At 38.1% G+C, this 21,585-nt stretch overlaps 1 protein-coding gene across 1 annotated transcript; it reads right to left on the reverse strand.

The window, feature by feature from the left end:
• Positions 1-113: 113 nt before the first annotated feature.
• LOC121509686 (serine/threonine-protein phosphatase 2A catalytic subunit beta isoform) lies at positions 114-20,847 on the reverse strand. The gene is made up of 8 exons (XM_041787265.1): positions 20,410-20,847; positions 15,230-15,268; positions 11,594-11,764; positions 5,092-5,265; positions 3,869-3,958; positions 3,578-3,739; positions 952-1,070; positions 114-858 (listed from the first exon to the last, which is right to left on the reverse strand). Exons 1-8 carry the CDS (start codon positions 20,509-20,511, stop codon positions 786-788), a joined length of 930 nt encoding a protein of 309 aa, XP_041643199.1. The 5' UTR covers positions 20,512-20,847; the 3' UTR covers positions 114-785.
• Between the last annotated feature and the right edge of the window lie 738 nt (positions 20,848-21,585).

Below are 21,585 nucleotides of genomic sequence, written 5' to 3' on the forward strand. Positions count from 1 at the left end.
CCGTTGCCAATTTACCACCCTGGTACAGAGGCTTTTCTTGCTTTTGTAAAGGGTGTTTGAATGCACATTAATCTACATTAATTCACTGAAGAAATGACACTGACGCAGCCCAGTAGTTTGTCAATAGGACATTTTTATTTCATACGTCTGTTGTCTTTATTCAAATTACAGTAATATACTTGCTGAGATGACCACCGGCTGCAGCCTGGACAGCTAAAACTGACAGCTGTACTACTTGAAGCAAACTTTTTTTCCTCTTTTTTTCGTCTTTTTTAAAATTATCTTGCAACAGAAAAAAGCACATATGCCATGAGATGTGTGGTGTGGTGGTGACGTCAGGTAGGTAGGGTTATAGTGCTGGTCTAAAAAACAAAACAAAAACAGAAAAAAAAAACAAAAGAAAGAAACATTGCAATGCGTTGTACATGTTGTAAAAGGATCAGAATATGGCACATTTGGTCCACGTTGGTAGTTTTATTATCTCGTTTTCAAACATGTAAGAAACAAAAAAAGAAAATAAAGAAAACAGATCATAGTTGTACGTGTTGTTTTTCCCCAGAAGCACAGCATTAAAGACAGCATATCGAAAACAAGACTGTAGAGGGGGCAGCTCTTTACGTTTCTCTCTTTTTGTTAAAAGCCAATCGTTTGTTTCTATTCTCCCTGGTACAGTAATATTATTCTTATCTTCTTTCCATCCAAGATGAGAGGGGTGAGGTGGGGGTGGGGGCGGGGGGTAAGAGGGTGAAGCTTCGTGGATGATTGACAGGTGTGGCTTTGGACATTCACAGGAAGTAGTCAGGAGTGCGTCTGGTCACATGGGGCTCACCACGGCGGGGGGCGGGGTCAAACTGAAGGCTGAGGAGGCAGAGCAGGTTTGTTATTGTTATGAGTCCAACCGATTGTTGAATGAAATTAAAATTTTACTTCTGTGGTTTCTTTTGTACTTACAACGAGTATTTCAGAGTGTCGTCCAGTTCCATGATGGCTGCCTGGTTTCCACAGCGGTAGCAGTAGTTTGGAGCACTAAAGATGGTCACCACATTCTTATCATGGCCCCAGTTGTAGCCCTGAAGACCAACAACACACAAGTTACACTTCACACATCTATTTTTGTTAGTTTTAGTCTAGTTTTTGTCATGGAAAAAAAAGGCCATCAACGAACATTTTTAGTCTTAGTTTTAGTCGGCAAAATTAACACTGGTCTCATCTGGTTATAAAGAGATTTTACTCAATTTTTACTGTGAAGTAGGTTAAAATATTCATTTTGTTTGCTGCAGAATTTTAACAGTGTGAGTGTGTGAGGTGAAGAGACTCTCAGAGAGAACAACAGTGGGAGTGAAGCGGGTGCAGGGACCCTTACAGTTACTTTCTATTTTGTTGCCATGGAGACATGAGGATTTTTGTAGGATGCCTCAGTCCACTTGTGTCTCAGCACATGTGATGAAAAACAGCAAGAAAAACTGAAGCTTAAAATCAGAAAAAATGGGGGAAAAGAAATGTAACAATTTTTATGGCTACATTTCTGATGATTCAAGCATCTGTTTACATTTGTTTGTAAGACAATCTGAGCAAAAGTGAATAAAAGGCTCCACTAATTCCCTGCGTGTCCATTTTGCTCCCTTAATTCAAAGCTATCTTTGAGTAACATATTTTTCTTACCGAAAACTTCCCTCACTTGAAGAGCATTTAAATTCTTTAATACCTTTATTTGGAATGTGCATTATGGTGCAGTATGGCACCTTGAATATAGTGAAATATGAAATTCTGATGTCAAGGCTCAGACTGATATTTGCCTTTTAAATGACCATCAAACTTGAGATACAGGGTCCAACTTCTAAATGAGATCAAACTAAAGAACACTGTACACCAGTCTAACACTGAATATAGAGCTTCATCACAGGTCCAAATTTCTCATAAGGCCTCTGAACGTTTGGTGTTTGAAATGTGTTTAAAGGTGCAGCTTATCTGTCTGTCTGTCTGTCTCAATCTGCATGCCACACTGTTGCTCCAATTGTCCTTGATATCTCTCAGAAGTTTTCTTGGATGTACTGGTTTGAAACATTTAACATGGATTGTCAGAATCCATGCAGGTCCATAGGATTTGACACACCTGCTGCAGGTGCCAGGGGCTATCTTTAGGCTTAAAGCTGTAGATTTTCTCTGATACTAACATTTTTCAAACATTAGAGGCCTGTGTGCCTTTTTTTGCTGGCAAACTCTTTTTCAATACAAAACCAATGTTGTAATTAAGCATTATGTTGGTTTAGTTTTTACCCCATGATGCGGCAACACCCTCACCATCAGCTATACTTTTGCCTCATTCTAAATCCCTCACTGGCCAATCAAACAAAGAATAGGCAGGGCTGATTATACCAGTCTGATCAACAGCAATCATGGAGGAGAAAATGATCACACTCTTCTTTTTAAGGTTTAAGTCCCCAGCTCTACAGTTCAGTTTTTCTGTGATATTTCCTCAAAAAAAGGAAAACATTGAGTGTACTGAGCCATTTCAAAACATTACAGATACTACCAAAGAAAGCGGAAGTCACTGTTTGTTAACAGTGAGAAATGCCCAAAGTCAAGGTTGTTGGTGCCGCCAGCACAAAAACAACCCCACATGTGGACACAAGTCACAACTGCTGAGCTTGTAAATAATCTAGAAATGTTCGTTATTGAGCAGTGCCATTTAATTCATCTATCAGTTATAGGTTTCATTCTTCAGAGGCCTTTGAGAGTCCCTTTCTTTGACTCTGACACTGTGCAGACCAATAGTCTCCTAACATGTTTAAATGACATTAAAACTTTTATGAGCGATGCAATCGTGAAAATCAGGGCCAAAACCACAGATTTTTAAAAATACTTCTTTTGGTGCACACTGCTGTTCCAACATTTTCTCATGTGGACAACAGGCAAACACTGGCATCCATTCATGCAACATTATTTGCAGATGCATCCCTAACTTTCAACTCTTTCCAATCCTAGCCTTTGTAATTCCTGACCATGACAGAAGTGGAAAAATGCTCACTGAAAATTAGGTTAACTTCAATAAACTGTGGCCCTGAAACCACCAGAAGCTGATTTGAACAGGAGTATTTCCATTAAATGAATTCTGGATTTGAAAGTAAAAGTAAAAAAAATTGGCTGTTTATTTCTACTCATTACATCTTAAAAATTAATGATTTATGAAGGATGACAATAACGAATTCTGCTCTTGTTAGAAGCTAATACAGTTTTCAGGTAGAGCTAATATATTGTCCATGGGCTTCAGAAAGCTCAAGGCCTGTGTAGTAACAAACTAGAAAACAACAACCAGATAAAAGATGCCCTCTGTACATACAGACAGGTCAGCTATCTCTAACTTAAGTAGAAAAATTGACTAAAAAAAATGAATTAACTAAAATTTAGCAGAGTTGGACTCAGAATGTTCTCCTGACATATTCATTTCTTTAAACGAGTCTGTACTGTGTACTTTAAAATGAAGTTTTGTGCTGTGATCATTAATTAGAAAGCATGATAGGTTATTTATTAATCAAAGGGCATAATTGGTCATTTATCAACTATCTGGATCTCCTACCTCCATGACCAGCTGATGGGCGCGGGACACCAGAGTGAGGCCGTTGGCGTGGTTGAAGGTTTCAGAGATATCCTGTCCGAAGGTGTAACCGGCACCTCGGGGGGAGATGCCCCACCCACCACGGTCATCAGGGTCCGACCACAGCAGGTCGCACATCGGACCCTGATGGAAACAGGTAAAGAGGGTTGTTAACCAAAAGGCTTAGAGCAAAGAAAGGCACATACAAGGAGTCAGAGAAGTTCCTGTTCCTAAAACTTAAAAGTTTGTTTGTGTTGGCTTGTGTTTGTTTACCTCATGTGGGACTTCTTGCAGGCGGTCCAGAGCTCGTATGTGATCCAGAGTGTCTATGGAAGGAGACAAACCTCCGTGGAGACAGAAGATCTGAAATAAGAACAACAAACTTATATTTAACTAAGTTTATGTTGTCATATTCATTATTCAAACAATCCACACTCTGTGAGAGCATTTCCCCTCAGACTGTTTTAAAGCAATTAGAAATAGTCAGATGTCCCAGAACTTCCTTCATTCACATAAAAGATCCAGCAGAAATAGTCGGCACGTTCACGAACATCATATCACTACCACCTTTGCTAACAAGGTGAACTGGAAAAAGGTCAAAAACAACCAGCTGAAAGGGGCACATCGCCACCTCCAAAATCGGTGTCGTACTTGCTCTCATCAATTAATCACTTTTTCCTTTGAAAAAATATACATGGACAAGGAAAGTAGTCCTTCTGAATCACCTAAAACCACTAGCTCAACTAAAGACCGGCTCAGACTACACGATCTTTTTGGTCGCTCACGACAGCACCATGTCAGACTATTCAAAAAAATCTTGTCCCGTCTAGGCTGTCAACCTGGCCACACTACAAGAGGGATCCTGACCTGGGGGGGGGGGTCAAAGAGTGTCCATCACACTACAACAGAAGCGCTATATGTGATTGTGGCGGACTTTTGCTTGTAGAAAGAAAAATAAGATATGGAGTGGCTCTCCTTCAGATAGGACTGAGGGTATGCATGTAATTAAATAATAAAATAAAATGTACACATTCATTTTAGGGAATTAAAGGGGATAAAAGTGGTAAATCTTGTAAATGATGATGCAAAGATAAGGATCAAATGCCCTCCTGTTGGTAGATGTCAGGATTCACGTCATTAACGTCAGGCCAGGGTGTCAGACTAGACGACAATGTAAAAAAAATTCTGACATGCAAGTCTTTTTCAATTGTGGTCTTGGACTCGTTGTTAACTATGTTACACTACAAGACTGCTTGTCCTCGACACGCTAAATTGGGCCAGAGTTTTGACAATGAGCTGCGACGCTGCAGTCTGGCTTAGATCTGGCCGAATTCGTATAGTCTGAGCCAGCCTTTAACTGCATGCAAGCATACTGAGTAACGTGCTTTTGGGAAATTCAACATCAGAGGAATAAAATCAGCACATAAAGTAAACACAAATTGTATCCCCATTTCTTTAGAAGAGTCTGACTGTGCTCCCTCAATATAGTGTCCCACCTGTCCATCCACCAGCGCAGTGAGAGGCAGGTAGTCGAACAGATCTGTGAAGTACTTCCACACATTGGCATTGCCATACTTCCTCAGGCACTCATCGTAGAAGCCGTAGACCTGCGTGATCTGCCGTGACTCGTGGTTCCCTCGCAGGATGGTGATTCGCTCCTGGAAACGAACCTAGGGGAAAAAAAAAAGAGGGGAAAACAATCATTCATCAGACAGGAACTATTTACAAACTATGATTATTCTCATTTAAGCCCAAAAAATTAGTTTCTAAATACAAGTAAATATCAATCAATACAGAAGATATTTTGTTGTTTGTGATGATGCTCAAACAACAAAATATCTAAAGACAGCACATTATAGTTCAGAAAATTCTACAGATATTTCACTTCATTTTTGTCTTTGCTGACAGAAGACTGAGGGAATGTAGGACAAATTCATAACATCAGGGGTTAGAGGATGCCTTACTTCCCACAGCTATGAATGTTTCATTTGTCTTCACTGAAAAATCAGTCTGTAAAATATGTTACAATAAATTTTAAGAAAAACTATTTTTATGACTCTCCTAAAATAATCCTAGGACTCAGATGGCCTTGAGGCTAGGTCCTGCCCCATGTTTACACAGCCTGGGTTCAAGTCTGGTCTGTGGCTTCATTCCAGCATGTCTCACCCCTATCACTCTTCCCTACTTCTGACTCCATCCACTGTCCTTCACTTTTAATAAAGGCATAAAAATACCCCAAACATATCCTTAAAAAATCCAAAGCATAAAGATATCCTAAAAATCTGCAAACATTAACAAGCTCTAAATGTAATGCAGCAGTGATGTAATGTAGTAATGTTAATTAAAAACACATTACGTGTATCTGAATAACCAAAGGTTAATTTTAGTTTTACTTGTTTTAACTCTGATAAATTCAAAACTTAAGCATAGCTTCTAATACTGAGTGTTTAGCACTGGCTGGCTGGCTGGTTTTTCGTGTAATGCCAGTAAAACATGATCTTCAAAACGCAACAGGCTGAGCTTAGTAAAACACGGCTGAGTCACAGAGATCACAGCAGTAAAAATATACAAAAGAGGAAGTACACAGTGTTTCTTGGTTAGCTTCTGTTGCGGTCATAAAGTCTCTGAATCAGCTGATAGATCAAGTTCACATGGAGCAAAAACAAGGTGAAAGATTTACAGAGGAAAACTTTCCCTGAAGAACTGCTGAATGCCAACTGTATGAACACAACTGCAGCTGCAAAACATGTTTTTTTCCCTGGATAGTGGTTGTGCTTCTGGCATTTATCTGGGTTTTATTTTTTTAAACAAACAGGGCTTTTTGACACATTTACTCAAAACTACTTATTTATTACCATTATAATATTTATGTCATCTATAAATTAAATAACAAACCATCTCATACTCTGACTGTTTTGATGTTCACTATCAAACTTACTCCTTCTGCTTGTGCATGATTGTTACATTGCAGGATGTAAAGCAGGTAATGCTGACAGCTTGTCTTGTTTAATGGATACAGAAACCAGCAATCTTTGGTTTCTCTGACTAATCCAAAATAAAAAATCTGTCTGATATCAGCACTGGTAGTCAAAGTAAAGGGTAACGTATGCCCCCTGCATGTAGAAACGTACAGGCTATAGGTGATGCTGCTGCCATCACAGATACACTGGCATGATGCTCAAGGCAGCCGACTGGTAGCAGATGCATGAGAAAGGGTGTGATGCAGAACATAAGTAGTAACAGTAACAGTGGCGTTTTGGGGTGAGTTTGAGCAAATGAACTTGTAGCCCATGGCAGCTACCATGAGGAGACACATCCATTACAATAAAAGCAATTAGTATTGCTCCATTTGAGGTAATGTTGCATGCATTGTTGCAGCTTGTAATGTTATAGGTATAGAATTCAATTCAAACAACTTACTTGTTATATAAGATGGATAATTAATATGTTTCATTGTTTAGGAAAAAAGGTTTATTGGATAAAATATTAAATACTGCAATTTTGATCTAGATGGAGTCAAAAATGTAGACTGGGTTGAAGTATTAAACCTCTATTGCTTTTTTATTACTAATTCTAAGAACTGAAAGCTAGCATCAAACATCAGCTGAATCTGGGCTGAAATCAATTTAAACTCCATGTCCCGTTAGTGTTTTAATCAGATATATTTCATGTGTGTTTGTGTTTAATGGTTTAACAGCTCAACCTTCTGGTGTTACACTGGAATATCTCAGTGTCGTTAATATAGTCACCGAGTCAGTGAGGTGTGGGAACCAACGATTAACCAGACCTCACAGTCAGCTGATGCAAGCTCACACATCATGGAGTCATGTTACTACCAGCATGTTTATGATGCAATAAAACTTTAAGAGGAAAACGGTAAAACTTTCAACACAAAAACACTGAGGTCTAAATCCTCGCAGCATTTTTGATACAAACACAGAAAAAGATTGATTTTATTTGGTTGAGTGAAGAGCAAGCGGAGTGCTTTCCTTGTTTCTGTATCTCCAGGCTCAGTTCTGGTCTCCTCCTTATCAGACATATCATGACAAAGTAATAAAATGTCAGCAGGGTTGTGGCCTTGAAGAAAAAGGACTCTGCTCCAGAACAGCCCTGAACACACCTACACTGACTGGTCAAAACTTTTCAGTTTCATGTGGGCTAGAATATTAGACATGGGACCTCCTTCAGACCAGGGCCAAGACAAAACTCTGATGAAAAGAACAAACTGAACCATGGTTTGTTTGTTTTTCAGACTATTTTTCACTCTGGTAGGCAACTATTTCCATTATAATACACAAAAAGCATGCAGAGTTGGTACAGATGACCGGCTGTGAAAAGGACCTCAGTCTGTAAACAAATGTGCTCATTGTGAGGGAGGTAAGGTTAGAGCAGACTGGTAATTGATACGGATGTTCTTAGCGGCTATTTCCTTGTTCCTTAAGAGCCCATCTAAACCAGGATTAGTAAACTAGTCTAAGGTTAATTAAATGCTCAGGAAAAAGGCAGAATCAAGCATTATATATTCAACACAGCTACACTTGAGATCAAGGCATCTGCAGGTAAATGTTATCAACTGGCCTTTTAAGTTTGCAAACATCAGCAGTTCTAGCCCTTCAGGATCAATAAAATATCCATCTAATCTGATCTATTCTCGCCACACCTCCTCTGTACCTACTGGAATTAAATAATAAACAGACTTTCACGCTTTTTTCTGATACCTCAACACCCCAATAACCCTTTGCCACGTCAGATGAAAGGGTCGAAAATACATTATGGAATATGTGTGATTTATGTAACTTGAATAGTTTCAGCAGAGCATGAACATCTGTTGGCTGCCTGTGTTTTCCTACAGAGAACTCAGCCACACTGGCTGACACATTTACTTTGTTATTGACTAAATGCCAGTATACGAGTTTTGCTTGAGCCTTATACATAAATAGATAACGCCTGTTTCTTTTTCTTATCCTTACACTCTAGTGGCATATTTATTAGATATTTATTTGAATCAGAGACAGACTTTACTCATTAAGTGACTTAAATAACTTCTCCTTCTCTAAAAAGTATTGATTCAGGTACCTTTAAGCACAGCACCATTTAGAAGTAGGGATTACGATAATCATCAGTACCGATAAATTATTGGCCAATACTCTATATATTTTACATATTTTTATTATCCCGATAACAAAATAATAACCAATAAAATCTGATAAGAGAGGCATTTGTTTTCTTTCTCACGAGACTACACATTCTGAAACAGTAGGGGGCGCCGCGGTAGATGACCCGCTGTTAAGCACCAGAGAAGAAGAGGAAACATCCTCAGTGATAAGAGGCTAACAACACCGTGGAGTTTTTCAGTATTTACAGGGAGGATGACATGACAGTGTTTATAGAATTTGCCCAAAGAGCGGAAAGAAGTCCTCGACGAATCTTAAAAGTTCCTTAAAAGTCATCATCCTAACGATGTTAAAATGAAGCGGCGGTAGCCACTAGCCTCAGCCGCGGGAATTAGGACCAAGCCAAAGGCTGATACCAGGCAGATTGTGGATTCAGCAGGCATTGGAAACTGCAGAAAGTTTGCCAGAGCCAAAAGGCAATGTTATAATAACAAAACCAGTCTGAGTCTCCTGTTCCACCGCTACTTTCATAGACGTATCCCTGCCTGCTCTGATGATGTGGTTTCATTCAGTCTGATCGACGTTAGGAACAGAAGTTTAGCCACAAACCACGGTGTCCTTAACATTTTTAACCTATTTCTGATATGACTTATGTCAGCGCATACTTTTAATCTTTATGTAAAAAATCAGCTCTCTTTGATTCTGACTTAAGCAGCACAAAAAAACAAAAACAAAAAACAGACCCCCATTATCTCCATTTGTTAAGCATGACAGCCTGTTATAGGGCTGGCCAATTATGGCAAAAATCAAATCACGGTTAATTGAACTTTTTACCTCGATTATGATTAATGAATGATTATTCTACCCCCAACCTTTGACTCTGTTTGTTCTGTAAATATTTGTATCATTTTAAAACAACTGAAACTGACAGGAACAGATTAACAATTTACGTGTATTTATTGAAACATCTGAAATCAAAACAAACACTAAAATGAAAATGTTTTTGTAAAAAGTCAAAGTTTTCAAAGAAAGAGGGAAAAAATTGAAATAATAGACATGGCAGGTTTTTGTTGGTTAGAGGCTCTAAATGTCGGTTTCGATTCTTTTCGATTTAATTGCCCAGCTCTAGCTTGTTATCATTTGGTTTTATGTCTGATTTGACATGAGTCTGCTGAATTCTTTTTTTTAGTTTACTGAAATGTCAGATTTGACCACTTGTCAAGATACTTTAATTCATTTCAAGGGAAAAGGGGGAAAACCTGTCAGCTGTTTGTGTATGTTGTACTTGGTACACAGATGTTTAATTAGAAAAGTTAACTATAATAACAGTTAGAAAGTCAGAATAGTTCTTTGTTTTTTGAAAAACAAGAGTGATATTAGTTAGAATTAGTTAGAAATATCTGTGCTCACTACAGATTAACCCCTTCTTACCCCCAAATGAGCATAAATACATCAAATAAACTTCTTTTGTTAAATCAACAACTGAAAAAAAATTATCGGCTCTGATCAGTTATTGGCCAGGAGTAGGAAATCAATAGTTATCGATATCGGTTCAAAGAAATACTGATCATGCATCACTATTTAGAAGTATCAATTTAGTACTGGAATTGGAAAAATCCAAACGATACTCAACTGTAGTCCTCGTTAAAAAGTTAAAATCCAAATGCCTGTGCTGAATGTGGTTACACATTGCTCCAGTTTAATGATTACATGCATACCTGATGTCTCTTACATTAGAGATATAGTGGGCATCTTCATTTGCACAGTGTTACTTGCAAACGTGCCATTTTAAGCTACAACACTTTGATTTAGCGTTACATGTCAACTTGAACTTACTAATTATATATTCTGTGAAGAATGTAAACAAGTAAGAAAGTGAGAAACTGTAAGCAGGGGTATAACTTCTAAAGCCTTGGCTCTGGGTTTTTTAGCACTGGGAGCCAGATCACATCAAGAACTGCTTTGATAACGGTTTCAGTAACTCTAAAACGACATGCGACTCATAAGGGACTGTTATCACACGTCACTGGTACCAGAGTGGAGAAGGCTGTTACCTAAACCCAAAAATCAATCCGTTGGTTCATAATTCTGTTGTCATTTAATCAAAACAAAATTTTCTTTGGTTGACTTGAGCCCAAATAATTATTCTAGCCAGCCAGTAACTCTGGTGTCCACTAGCCAGGATGATGATGTTTCATCATTTTGTCAGCTAGTTGTGCACAACCCCTGTAATTACCTACTGGTCCCTAATTGATTTGTTCTGAGGTACTGACAAGGTCAAACACAAGCAAGGCAGCTATAACACAGCGTTTGATAGATAAGAAAAAAAATGAAGGATCAAAACGCAAAGTCTGACCGACTGGCATGTCATATGTACTGCTTTTGGAAATATTACTGTTGATAACCTTTTCTCTGTATGATTTCATTATTGCTTTGGTTTAAAAAGGGAAAAGAAAAAGCACGGATGAGAACCTCAGAATCCCAATATAAAACAAATCAGCTCCTAAGAATGGTTCTAAAATTGGGACAAAGGCATATTGTGTCAGCATGACTCAAGATGCACGACTGCTGTAAACACTTTTAAAGAAAAGTTTGTTTGCCAAGATTTAAAGAGACATCAGTCTGTACTTCTTCTAAATGATACAAATGAGAATAAATGTTTCATCTCTGAGCCATTTTTTCACAAATTTCAAGACAGTAAATCCTTGGAACTCTGAATGAGAGTGAGTACCAGCATCTTTCAATAAAGTCCAAATAATGTCAGCTTTTAAGAGGAAAGATTCAACATTTGATGTGTGAAATCTAATTTTTGAAACATTTTCAGAAATAAGTTCTTAGAGCACACAGAGATCTCACTGCATACAAACACTGACAGCTCAGTTACCTTTAACGTGACGAGCAGCGTGACCGTCTCCACAGAGTAGTAGCCTCTGTCAACGTAGTCTCCCATGAACAGGTAGTTGGTGTCAGGAGACTTTCCTCCGATCTTAAACAGCTCCATCAGGTCGTGGAACTGACCGTGGACATCGCCGCACACCGTCACCGGGCATCGCACCTAAACACAGAAAACAATGTCACTGAGATGCACAAAGCAACAGAGAGGATTATAAAATTGTTGTTTGCTTTTATTATATGCTGTACAAATTAAAATGTCAATCATATTACAGATTTCCTTTAAAAGACAGCTTTATCTGGGCCTCAACCACATGTGGTTCTTCCACGTTTAACAGCTTAGAAAAGATGTTCCACCATCATCAAAAGAGGATACTGTGCAGTCACACAGAAAACAATGTTCTTCTGTGAATTCTCATTTGTTCCAAACGCTGAACACACTGAGCTTTAAAATGTCTTTTCAGCAGGTATCTAAGAGCATTGTTGACTTTATGATTTGTGCTTTTCCAACGTTTTTGTTTCTTAAGAGACTCTGTGGTATTTTAAGATGGGTGTGTATGTGTGAGAGAGAGAGCCTGCTGCTCAGCAGACGCACAGTTTGCAGTGTAAACAAGGTTTTATATTGTTCAGGCGGCTGAAGTTCAAGTTATGCAGCCAAAGGGGACAACACACAGAGAGAGTCAGCATCCTGATAAAGTTGCTACTTCCCCCTCAATGTAATAAAGACCTCCATTATAGAGAACAACTGTAGTCAAAAAATAACCTCTACTCAATGCTACCCAGTGAATACTGAAGCATCAGATGTTCTCGTCAGAAGAGGGAACAGCTCTCATGTTCACCTGTGGGTGTTCACAGATCAAAGCTTCTACTTTCTGAGTTCCCTCTCTGTTTGGAAACCTGCCAGCAGCCCAACATTTCTACACCACTCTTGTTCTGCTGCTTGTTCCTCACACTTTTTATACTGAGGAGGGGGCTGCCTTTTCCATAGCTGCCCCCTCCCTCTGGAACTCATTCTCAAAACATATACAAGACTGCACTGACATACATTTAAATCACTGCTCAAGACTGACCTTTTCAAACAGGCTTTTATTATGAGATTTAATGTTGTTTGTTGCATTGGCTGCCTCTGTGTGAAATGTTGCTCTTCATGTGTCTTTTTTAGCTACTGTACAGTGTCTGAGTTCTTGAAATGCCCTTCATGAATCAAATGTATTATTACTACTATTATTATTGCTATTATTATAAGCATTATTAGCAGTGTTATCATTCCCATGAAAAAAGAATTTGGTTGAAGAGGGCATAAGCAAGTTAAAGATTGGGTTACCATAGCGACTGTTACAGTCAAAAGTTTCTCCTCCAAAATATTTGCTTGAAAGCGCCTAAACCTGAGTTATACTTCAGCATCAAATCTCCACAGTTCATAGGCTCTTGTTTCCTGAACCTCTACTAAAGCCTATGTGCAGAGCCTAGAGTGTGCCTCCTCAAAAACCCAACCATGTGTTGAAACGAGTCTTTGAAATGATGCAGATCGCAAGTCCTGGTTGGTCAGCTGGGTAGGATCTTATTACCTGCATTTACAATACTTCAAGTATCACATGAAATCACTTCTTCGTCCTCTTCCTAAACTGATTCTGGAGCTGTTCATTTCATCTCAACTCCTTGATGTATTGACTCCTTTCCTTTTTGCAAGTGTTGCATTATAATCAACTGCTGCTCATCTTTGATCAGCTCCAACTCCAACATAACACCCCAGTTTCATTTACCATTGTTTTCTATACACAAACAAGTAACGACTGCAGCAGGACCAGACACTGGTGATTTATCCAGCATAGAAATTACACAGCTAGCTAGTGTTGCAGAGCCACACAGACACACCAACTCACAAGTATGTAATGCTCACAACAACATATCCCACTATAGCAAAGCTCTGACGTAGAATCATTGCAAAAGTATAAACCAAGCTCAACTACACCTTAGGCCGTTTTCAAATTGGGCACAAATGCTTTGTACCATCCCTGGAAGCACACCTGTCTACATATTGTGTGTGATACAGTGAGTGGTAGCATGTGATTGTTGGTTTGAAACTCTGCTAAGAAGGAAAAAAAAAAGAGAAAATCAAGGCAACCACTCAGGTTGACGTTTTAATGGACAATGGAGTTCCTCCTGCAGGCTACCATTAATTTTTTTTTTTTTTTTTTTAATTCGTTTTAGAAAGCCAAGAATGACCATCTTCCAGCTTCACATTTACTGTGCAGCTGTGGGCTGTGCAGGTATAATGTCTTTTGAGGTGACACGAGATGTTTAGAATTAAATTTCCAATCTACTTGCTGACAAGTACTCAGCACTCAGGTCCTGATGCATTCATACCATTTCTGTGTACACATGAATCGCTCTGCAGCAGACTCAAGCCTAGTGCCTAAATTTGGCACACTTAAGCGGGGTACACACATAAAGATAATTGGGCTGTTTTTGTCCCAATTTTCCCCCTTCCCAACCAAGGACGTCCAACGCCCGATTATCTTATGCCTTATAAGATTATCCTGTGGTCTGAGGTGTGTCAAAGTGAATTTGTCCCGATAATCGGCTCCACAAACGGTCGGGGCCAACGATTGTAAATATTAAACTTGTTCAATATTTACGACCAAAAATCTTTGTGTGTGTGTGAGGCAAGCTGACGGCTCCTGAGTCATGACATCGTGAATTGTGACATGGGGCAGAATGTAGCCAATCAAGAAGCGAGCTGACTGAGGAACAAGGAAGCAGGCGTAAATAAAAACCAAGCATGACTGACCTGCTGAGGCATCATAAAGTTCGTTTTTTTAGTTCGGGATTTTTCCGTTAAAAATAGTCCCAAGAACACCATCATTCCCTCCTCTTGTATGTCCTCATCCATGTTGTGTGTTGTGTTCTCTGGTTGTTGCTATGTTTCTTCTTCTTCATTTTTGTTAGATCACGTGTGATCACGCGAGATTTCTGGCTTGGAGGACGAGATTCTAGATTGGTGGTGGGACAGAACCATGATGTGTGTGGTGTGCTGTGTTGAGATTATCGGAGCACACCACACACAGTACGATCAAAACCGTTCTAGCCTGATTGTGTACCCCACTTTACATTCACACAGACCAAACAGAACTAGACAGAGGGGTAATGTGTACTCGGATCCTAGTCTGGGTTCCCAATATGCAACCACTCTTACATGAAAGTTTACTTTACCTTCTTTGTCACCATTTTGTTACGTACAGCCACTGCGTTGCAGTTTTATCTTACTATACAAAAAAATCGTGTCAACTGCTTTCAATAAGGACTGATAGAGGAGCATGTTGAGGGATAAAAGTGGAAATCAGTTCACTTTACATGATGAGAAATTATGCTAAATAATTTCTGAATTTTATCTTATGTGTTTTTGTTAAATGTCTTTGTTGCTTCCATTAGAAAATTTGCAAAAGAACCATCAATTTAGCAGATACCCTCTCTCTCACTGTCTTAAAGATTTAAAGATTTTTATGTCCTCCGGCTCTATAATGAGATTAATTAAATAAAGGCTTGTGTGTGACACTCTGACAGCTGTGCCCTACTGGAAATCAATTAGCAGTGGTTTAATCTATCAAGACACCATAGGAAATCTCACCTCCTGAACGTTGGACTCCTTGGTCAGGATCTCCTTGGCCTGGAGAGAAGAAAAGTACACAAATTATTTTAGTCATTTTTTTAATAATGCAGATAAATAAAACTCGTCAAACCAACAGACAAGCCGTACATCAGGTCAGACGTATCTACGTGTCACCGCAGTGACAGTTATTTTGAGGTGTGGAGACAGCATGGCCTTACAGGCCACCATGGAGCGTCAAATGACTTGGGGCAATGATACTCAAGCAGAGCGTTTCTCAAATGTGGAAAATGTTTGTTAGTGTCCTCATTTTTTAATTTCTCCTGAGCTTTGTGTTAGATGTCTTTTTAATGTTTCATCTTGTTGTTGAAGATTTCAAACAGAAGATCAAACTGAATTCATTTACCACTGACAAATTCAAAAGTCAAAGACTCTGCAGATAGCCATTTGCAGGTGTTGTAGCTTTCCTGATTTCTTTTCTACAAGTTTGGATGTTTAAAACAAGTAAAATACTTCTAAAACTGAAGTTTAAGTATTCAGAAATGCATGAATACATGTTTCACAATAAAAGTCATTTGACTGGCAAATAGATGTGAGTGAGCCCCTCTGTGATAAAATTATAAATAAAGCAGCCCCAGTTTTACAGGAAACATCCTATTTTACTTCTGATATGTTTAATCAGGGGAATGCACATTATCACCGGCATGATATTGGTATCTACAGGTACCAAATTAAATGAAAAGTGAATTATTAGTATGAGCAGATAGGAAATTTTCTGCTATATTTACAACCAATGTTTTGGCTCTAAATACCCGCCTTTATCATCTCTAAATATTGGCTGATTGAAACAAATAAGTTACAGTAGTTTAGACCAACAGAGCCATGTCAGCTGAGATCTTTTTCTTGGTTGTAATCATCCTTCCTTCTTAAAGTGTGTTTTAAGGACTGAAATTTTAATTTTGAACTAAATTTTATATATCATATATTAGCTAAGATTACTTTATAACTACCTCTGATATAAGCAAATATCCAATATCAAACAGCCCTAATCAGAGAGTTCAATCAATAACTTAAAATAAAACAAAATTCCAAAAATATGAAAGAAAAATCTGCACAATTTTTAAAAAGTTCAAGTTTTAAAACTAGCTTTATATAACAATAAATTGAGCTCGGTGCAATTTTCTATTTTTATAGAAAAATGTAGAAAATTCACTAATAGGCGTAGTACAGCTTTATCATTTATGAACCAAGTTTATTTTAGTGTTATGTATAGTCCATTAAAATTCACAAATCCACTGAGTCTTAAAGACTGTTTATCAGAGGCTAAGGACTCTGATAACTGATAATCATTGTTATTGTGAGGTTAACATGCACAATAAACACAACCATTAAATAAACTCGTGATGGCAATAATTACATTTGTTTTGAAAATGTATATTGTCTTTTCACTACTTGCAAGTTATTGCTTTTTTTACTTGTTCAAACACCCAGTATGTCAATTTTACCATAAAGGTGCTCTCAATCACAACAATAACAAAAGATGATGCTGAGGATAGCAGAGAATCGTAGGACGGATTGAGTTCCTGCTCATACCTAGCAACCAAACTGTCCAGAAGAACGCTTCTTCCATCCATGCCAGGAGTAAGGAAGTGTACCAACACCTGAAGCACTGGTACTTGTCAAACAAAATTCTTGAACACAGTACAGAATGCTTAGTATGAGGGTGAGTCAACTTGATATGCTCAGCAGCAGGGTGACACATCTCAGTGTATTTTCATAAATCCCTCTCCATATGAAGGTAATTCAAATTTTAATGTGTTGATAGGGATGCATGACACTGGATTTTTGCCAGTGGCTGATATTTCAAAAACTCATCTTTGCTGATTACAATTAGGGCTTGGCAATTAATTCAACGTTTAGATAAATCACAAATTACCCTAGTACAATTTTCAAATCACAGAAGGTGCAACATTCTTTGACCTCAAATGTGTGTCATAACTCGTTTTAAACATCTTTTGAGGCAGAGAACACGTTTGCATGCTGCTGCATCATGACAACATTTAAGTTCATTATTATCCAGAATAGTTTGCAAAAAAGGCTACTTTTGTCATTTTTGTATATACTGGTCTTATCAAAAATGAGGCAAAGACATAAAATCATCATTCCTTTCACTACAACAATTAAAATCTAATTTTTAATGAGTCAAATAATTTCTTGCTTGTTTGCTGAGAAATACACAAGATGAGGAACAAAAAAATTGCATGTTAAATTGCAATCACAGCAGGGGTGGGGTGGGAGGGGCAAGACAAATACAATACGGTTCTACCATAAATGCTGCATGTATTCTTTTTCATAGACAATCAGTAATAAAATTGAACAATGTTTGTTTGGAAGACTGTTCACTATGTGTCAGTGTTAATTTTGGCAGCTATTTTAAATTTTAGTCTTAGTTTTAGTCTTTAAATGAAATGCATTTTAGTTTAGTCCCCATTTAGTCATTTCTATCCTTTTTAGTTTTAGTCTAGTTTTAGTCAATAAAAAGTCCTCACATTTTAGTTTTTACTTTTAGTTCAAGCATTTATTCTCTAGCCTAAATCTGGTACCAAATCATGGTAGTGTTTTCTCTACACTCTGCCAACCCTGAGGTCCCTGCTTTCTACAGCTGAGAGACAGAATAAATACAGATGCATTGTTTTTTGACAGATTTACCTACAGTGGAGAAATATCTTGGGTTTTGAGTGTCTGACAAGAACTACATTACATTTTATCTAGTTTTAGTCATCTTGACAAAAACTAGACTTAGGTTTTTGTCAGTTTTAGTCATCACAGATCTATTTTTGTTAGTCTTAGTCTAATTTTTGTCATGGGAAAAAAGGCTGTCAACAAACATTTTTAGTCATAGTTTTAGTCAACAAAATTAACACTGCTATATGTAAAATTTATTCTAACACTAACAGTAAAACTGGGGGTGCATGATATTATTGGCATATCAACGCTAGCAGATATGAACATTTCTGTTGATATCTACAGCTGATATACTGGCTGTACATAAGAGTAGTATAAATCCTATCAGCCCTAAATGTTGGTACAATGTAAAAGTGTATCATTGGGTATACAAAGTTGTCCAGGGCCCAACACACTGAAGAAGACCGACTGTGAGCCTCAAACATTTTGAATTAAGTTAAGAGCTACCAGACTGGCTAATTCCCCACTTCTCTTTCAGCTCCACTTGACTCAACCTCTCTTTGAACAGGAGACACTTGGTGTTCTTAACAATGCAAGAAGACGTGAATATATCGGTACTGGCTAAAATAAGTTTGAAAATTTCGGCATAAAGGATATCAACAAAAATCCCAAAGTAAAACAGAGCATCATCAGTCTTGTAAAAAACTACAAACAGCACTATAAAAACATGCTGCTTGAAAATTAGCTTTGTACTGCACAAAATAAACTGTGCTTGTTTTAATGTATCTTAAAATGTATGATTTAATTAATTACATTTGAAACAGATTTGCAAGGTGATGTCCTAGGACAATCCCAACAAAGTGTTTGAAGTTACACAGAAAACATACTCTCCCCAAGAGCAAAACAATGAAACTATATGTAGTAAGTGCTGTACAATTAATCTGCTTGCAATCACATTTGTGATGTCAGGCTGTGTAATTTCATAATTGCAAGAAAGGCCTCAATTATTCTTGTATGAAGCTGCACTTAAAACATTAAGAAAAATGTAAGCAGGAGTGCATTTGATGTCACAACAGTGCCACTGCATATGCATTTTGTATAAGTTCCCACTTTTATTTTTTGGGCAGTGCAGAAAAAACTTCAGGTTTCTTATTTCAGTTACTCAATATTTGAATGTTTGGAGTTGAGAAACACACATTTTTTCTCTGCATTTTCCTTGATAACCAAACAAGCAGTCTAATGATACTGTTAATATATTCCATTGCAATCGCAAATCACAGTTTTGTCTCGTATAACCGCAATCGCACATTTTTGCCAAATTGTACAGCATTAGCTGTAGCTCTTAATCTTAAAACAATCCTTTGATCACATTTGTCCGTATGTCTGTAGGCTCTGCTTTACTCCACAAACTTCAAACTTAATTTTATAAAAGTTAAACATTACACTGCAATCATGCATTCCTCTAACGCAGCAATCAGCCAAATGTATAGGGAAATGCTTATATCTAAGACAATAATCATCTATTTTATCTGTCCTCTGCCAATACTGACTTTAGGCCATACTTAACTTTTTACTCTATAAAACAGCTTGGTTATCCTTGGTAGTTTTGTGTGCTATACGAATTAAGTTCACATGACTTTGCTATGCGGATTACTGCTCATAAAATACATTCTCCAGTTGAAGTACTAGTTATTTGCAGATCTGTTGCAGGATGAAGCTCACATGAGCTGTGGCCAACTATTGCTTTTCCCCTCATTCACCCCTAACAAAGCACTGCTGCTCTTAGTGGGGTTTTAATTCGGTATTTTCATTCATTCACCTCACAATGAAGCTCTATTACAGCTCTACACAAATAGGGAGCATGGAGGTTTATGTTCATAAAAGGTTAATAGTAAATTCATGTTAAATACGCGTTTCTTGACATGAAAGGGGGTCGACTGAGCAGAAAGAGTGAAGGTTATTTTTATAATGCTACAAACCTGCAGTGACGTCTGAAAACGCGTTGACAGGTTTATGCAATAAAACGGTTGATCGATAAAGACAGGGTGCGGTGAAAAATCACATTACATACAATTATAACAACAATTATACGTTCTTATTTAAGAACAAGAGCACACATATGGAGATTAATTACTCCAAAAGCCAGAGCTGTGCACAGAATGAATCCGCGTTAATGAACTGGGAGTAAAATGGGCTCCGTCTACTTGCTGGTGCCGTTAGGGAAGATGTAAATTTTCGGCCTTTCAGTCCTGAAACGTTTGAATAAACCCGTAAATGGCATCACAGTTTTGACCAGTGGTATGTTACACCTGATAAAACATGACATTGATTTGTTAACCTATAACAATATTGCCGAAAACCGTCAACATCGGGATGACTGGTCGAAAACGGGGCGAAAATAGGCACCTTGCCGTAACTTCATCCCAGAAAGTAGTCGGTGCCGCTTTTGCAATTTAGGCCAGAGTGAACGCGAGGCCGGTGTGTTCATAAAACACTGAATACGGGAGCAGACTTACCTTCTCACACAGTGTCCTGACTTGGTTTTCCGTTAGCTGCTTACACTCATTTAGCTGTTCGATCCATTGGTCTAATTCTTTAGTAAAAGATTTGTCTTCCATGACAGCCGCGGTAGCTTGCTAAGCTAGCTGTGTTAGCTACCTGAAAAAACAAACTGGCCTGTGTCTGAATGCTAGCTGCTTTAGCTGTTAGCTCGTCGTATTGTTAACCCGATCTAGTCCCGCCAAATCGGTTGGAAAATCAAGGGTAAGACCTACAATTTACGAGTCTCTCACTCAAGTTCTACCATGTTAAACTACTGTTGTTAAGATACCGACGTTAAAAAATAGTAAATACAGGCCGGGGGAGTCAAAAGGGTCGAATGTCCCCGATGCGACAGACCGTAGCGGCAAAAGGCAGCGGCGTCGCAGCGACTAGCCGACTTGCTAAAAGAGCTAGCTACAACAACATCCGGGAATTTCAGTAGCGCGCAGACTCAGCGCACCAATGACACCGCCTGGACAGAAACCGTAATGTACCGATGCAGAAAGACAGCAGTGATGGGAAACGTAGCTCTGTACAGCCAGTCAGGTCATCTGGTTTAGTTCATCTGGTGCACTTAAGTACAACTGGTTACTGGGATTAATATGTACTTATGTAGAAGTAAAATCACTGCTTAATCAACTCAATCAAATGTCAAAAGTGAGGGTAAGGGCTACTCGAGTTTACTCGAGGTACTGAATAGCTGTTTTTGAATAGATGTTTCCATGAGTTCATGTGTGGCGACCTCCAGTTAAAAGCCAGGTGATCCTGCAGAATGGAGAAAGAAAGAAAGAAAGAAAGAAAGAGTTAATTGTTTTTGCTTCTTTGTTGTGGTTTATTTTTGACATGCAACATAAATTGAAAGAGAGAAAGAGGAAAAAATTACGAAAAAAGCAGCAATCATATAAACGTGAAAAATAAACAGAATAACATATCTTTAGTACTTTGACTCGTTTTAATAGTTGTAAGGATTTCAGATATAATTTAAACATTTGAAATGGAGATGACTTCAAAACTCGACTCTTGTGAGCATTAATTTTGGAGTCGTTGAATTACAGCAAAGTTCATCTGGTTTGTTTTTTAAAGATCATATCATATATTTAATCGTCTTTGAAAACACAAGCCGAGAATGATATTATCTTGTGTTTAAATCC

The sequence above is a fragment of the Cheilinus undulatus genome, linkage group 5 (genome assembly GCF_018320785.1).
Source record: "Cheilinus undulatus linkage group 5, ASM1832078v1, whole genome shotgun sequence".
NCBI classification, from domain to species: Eukaryota; Metazoa; Chordata; class Actinopteri; order Labriformes; family Labridae; genus Cheilinus; species Cheilinus undulatus.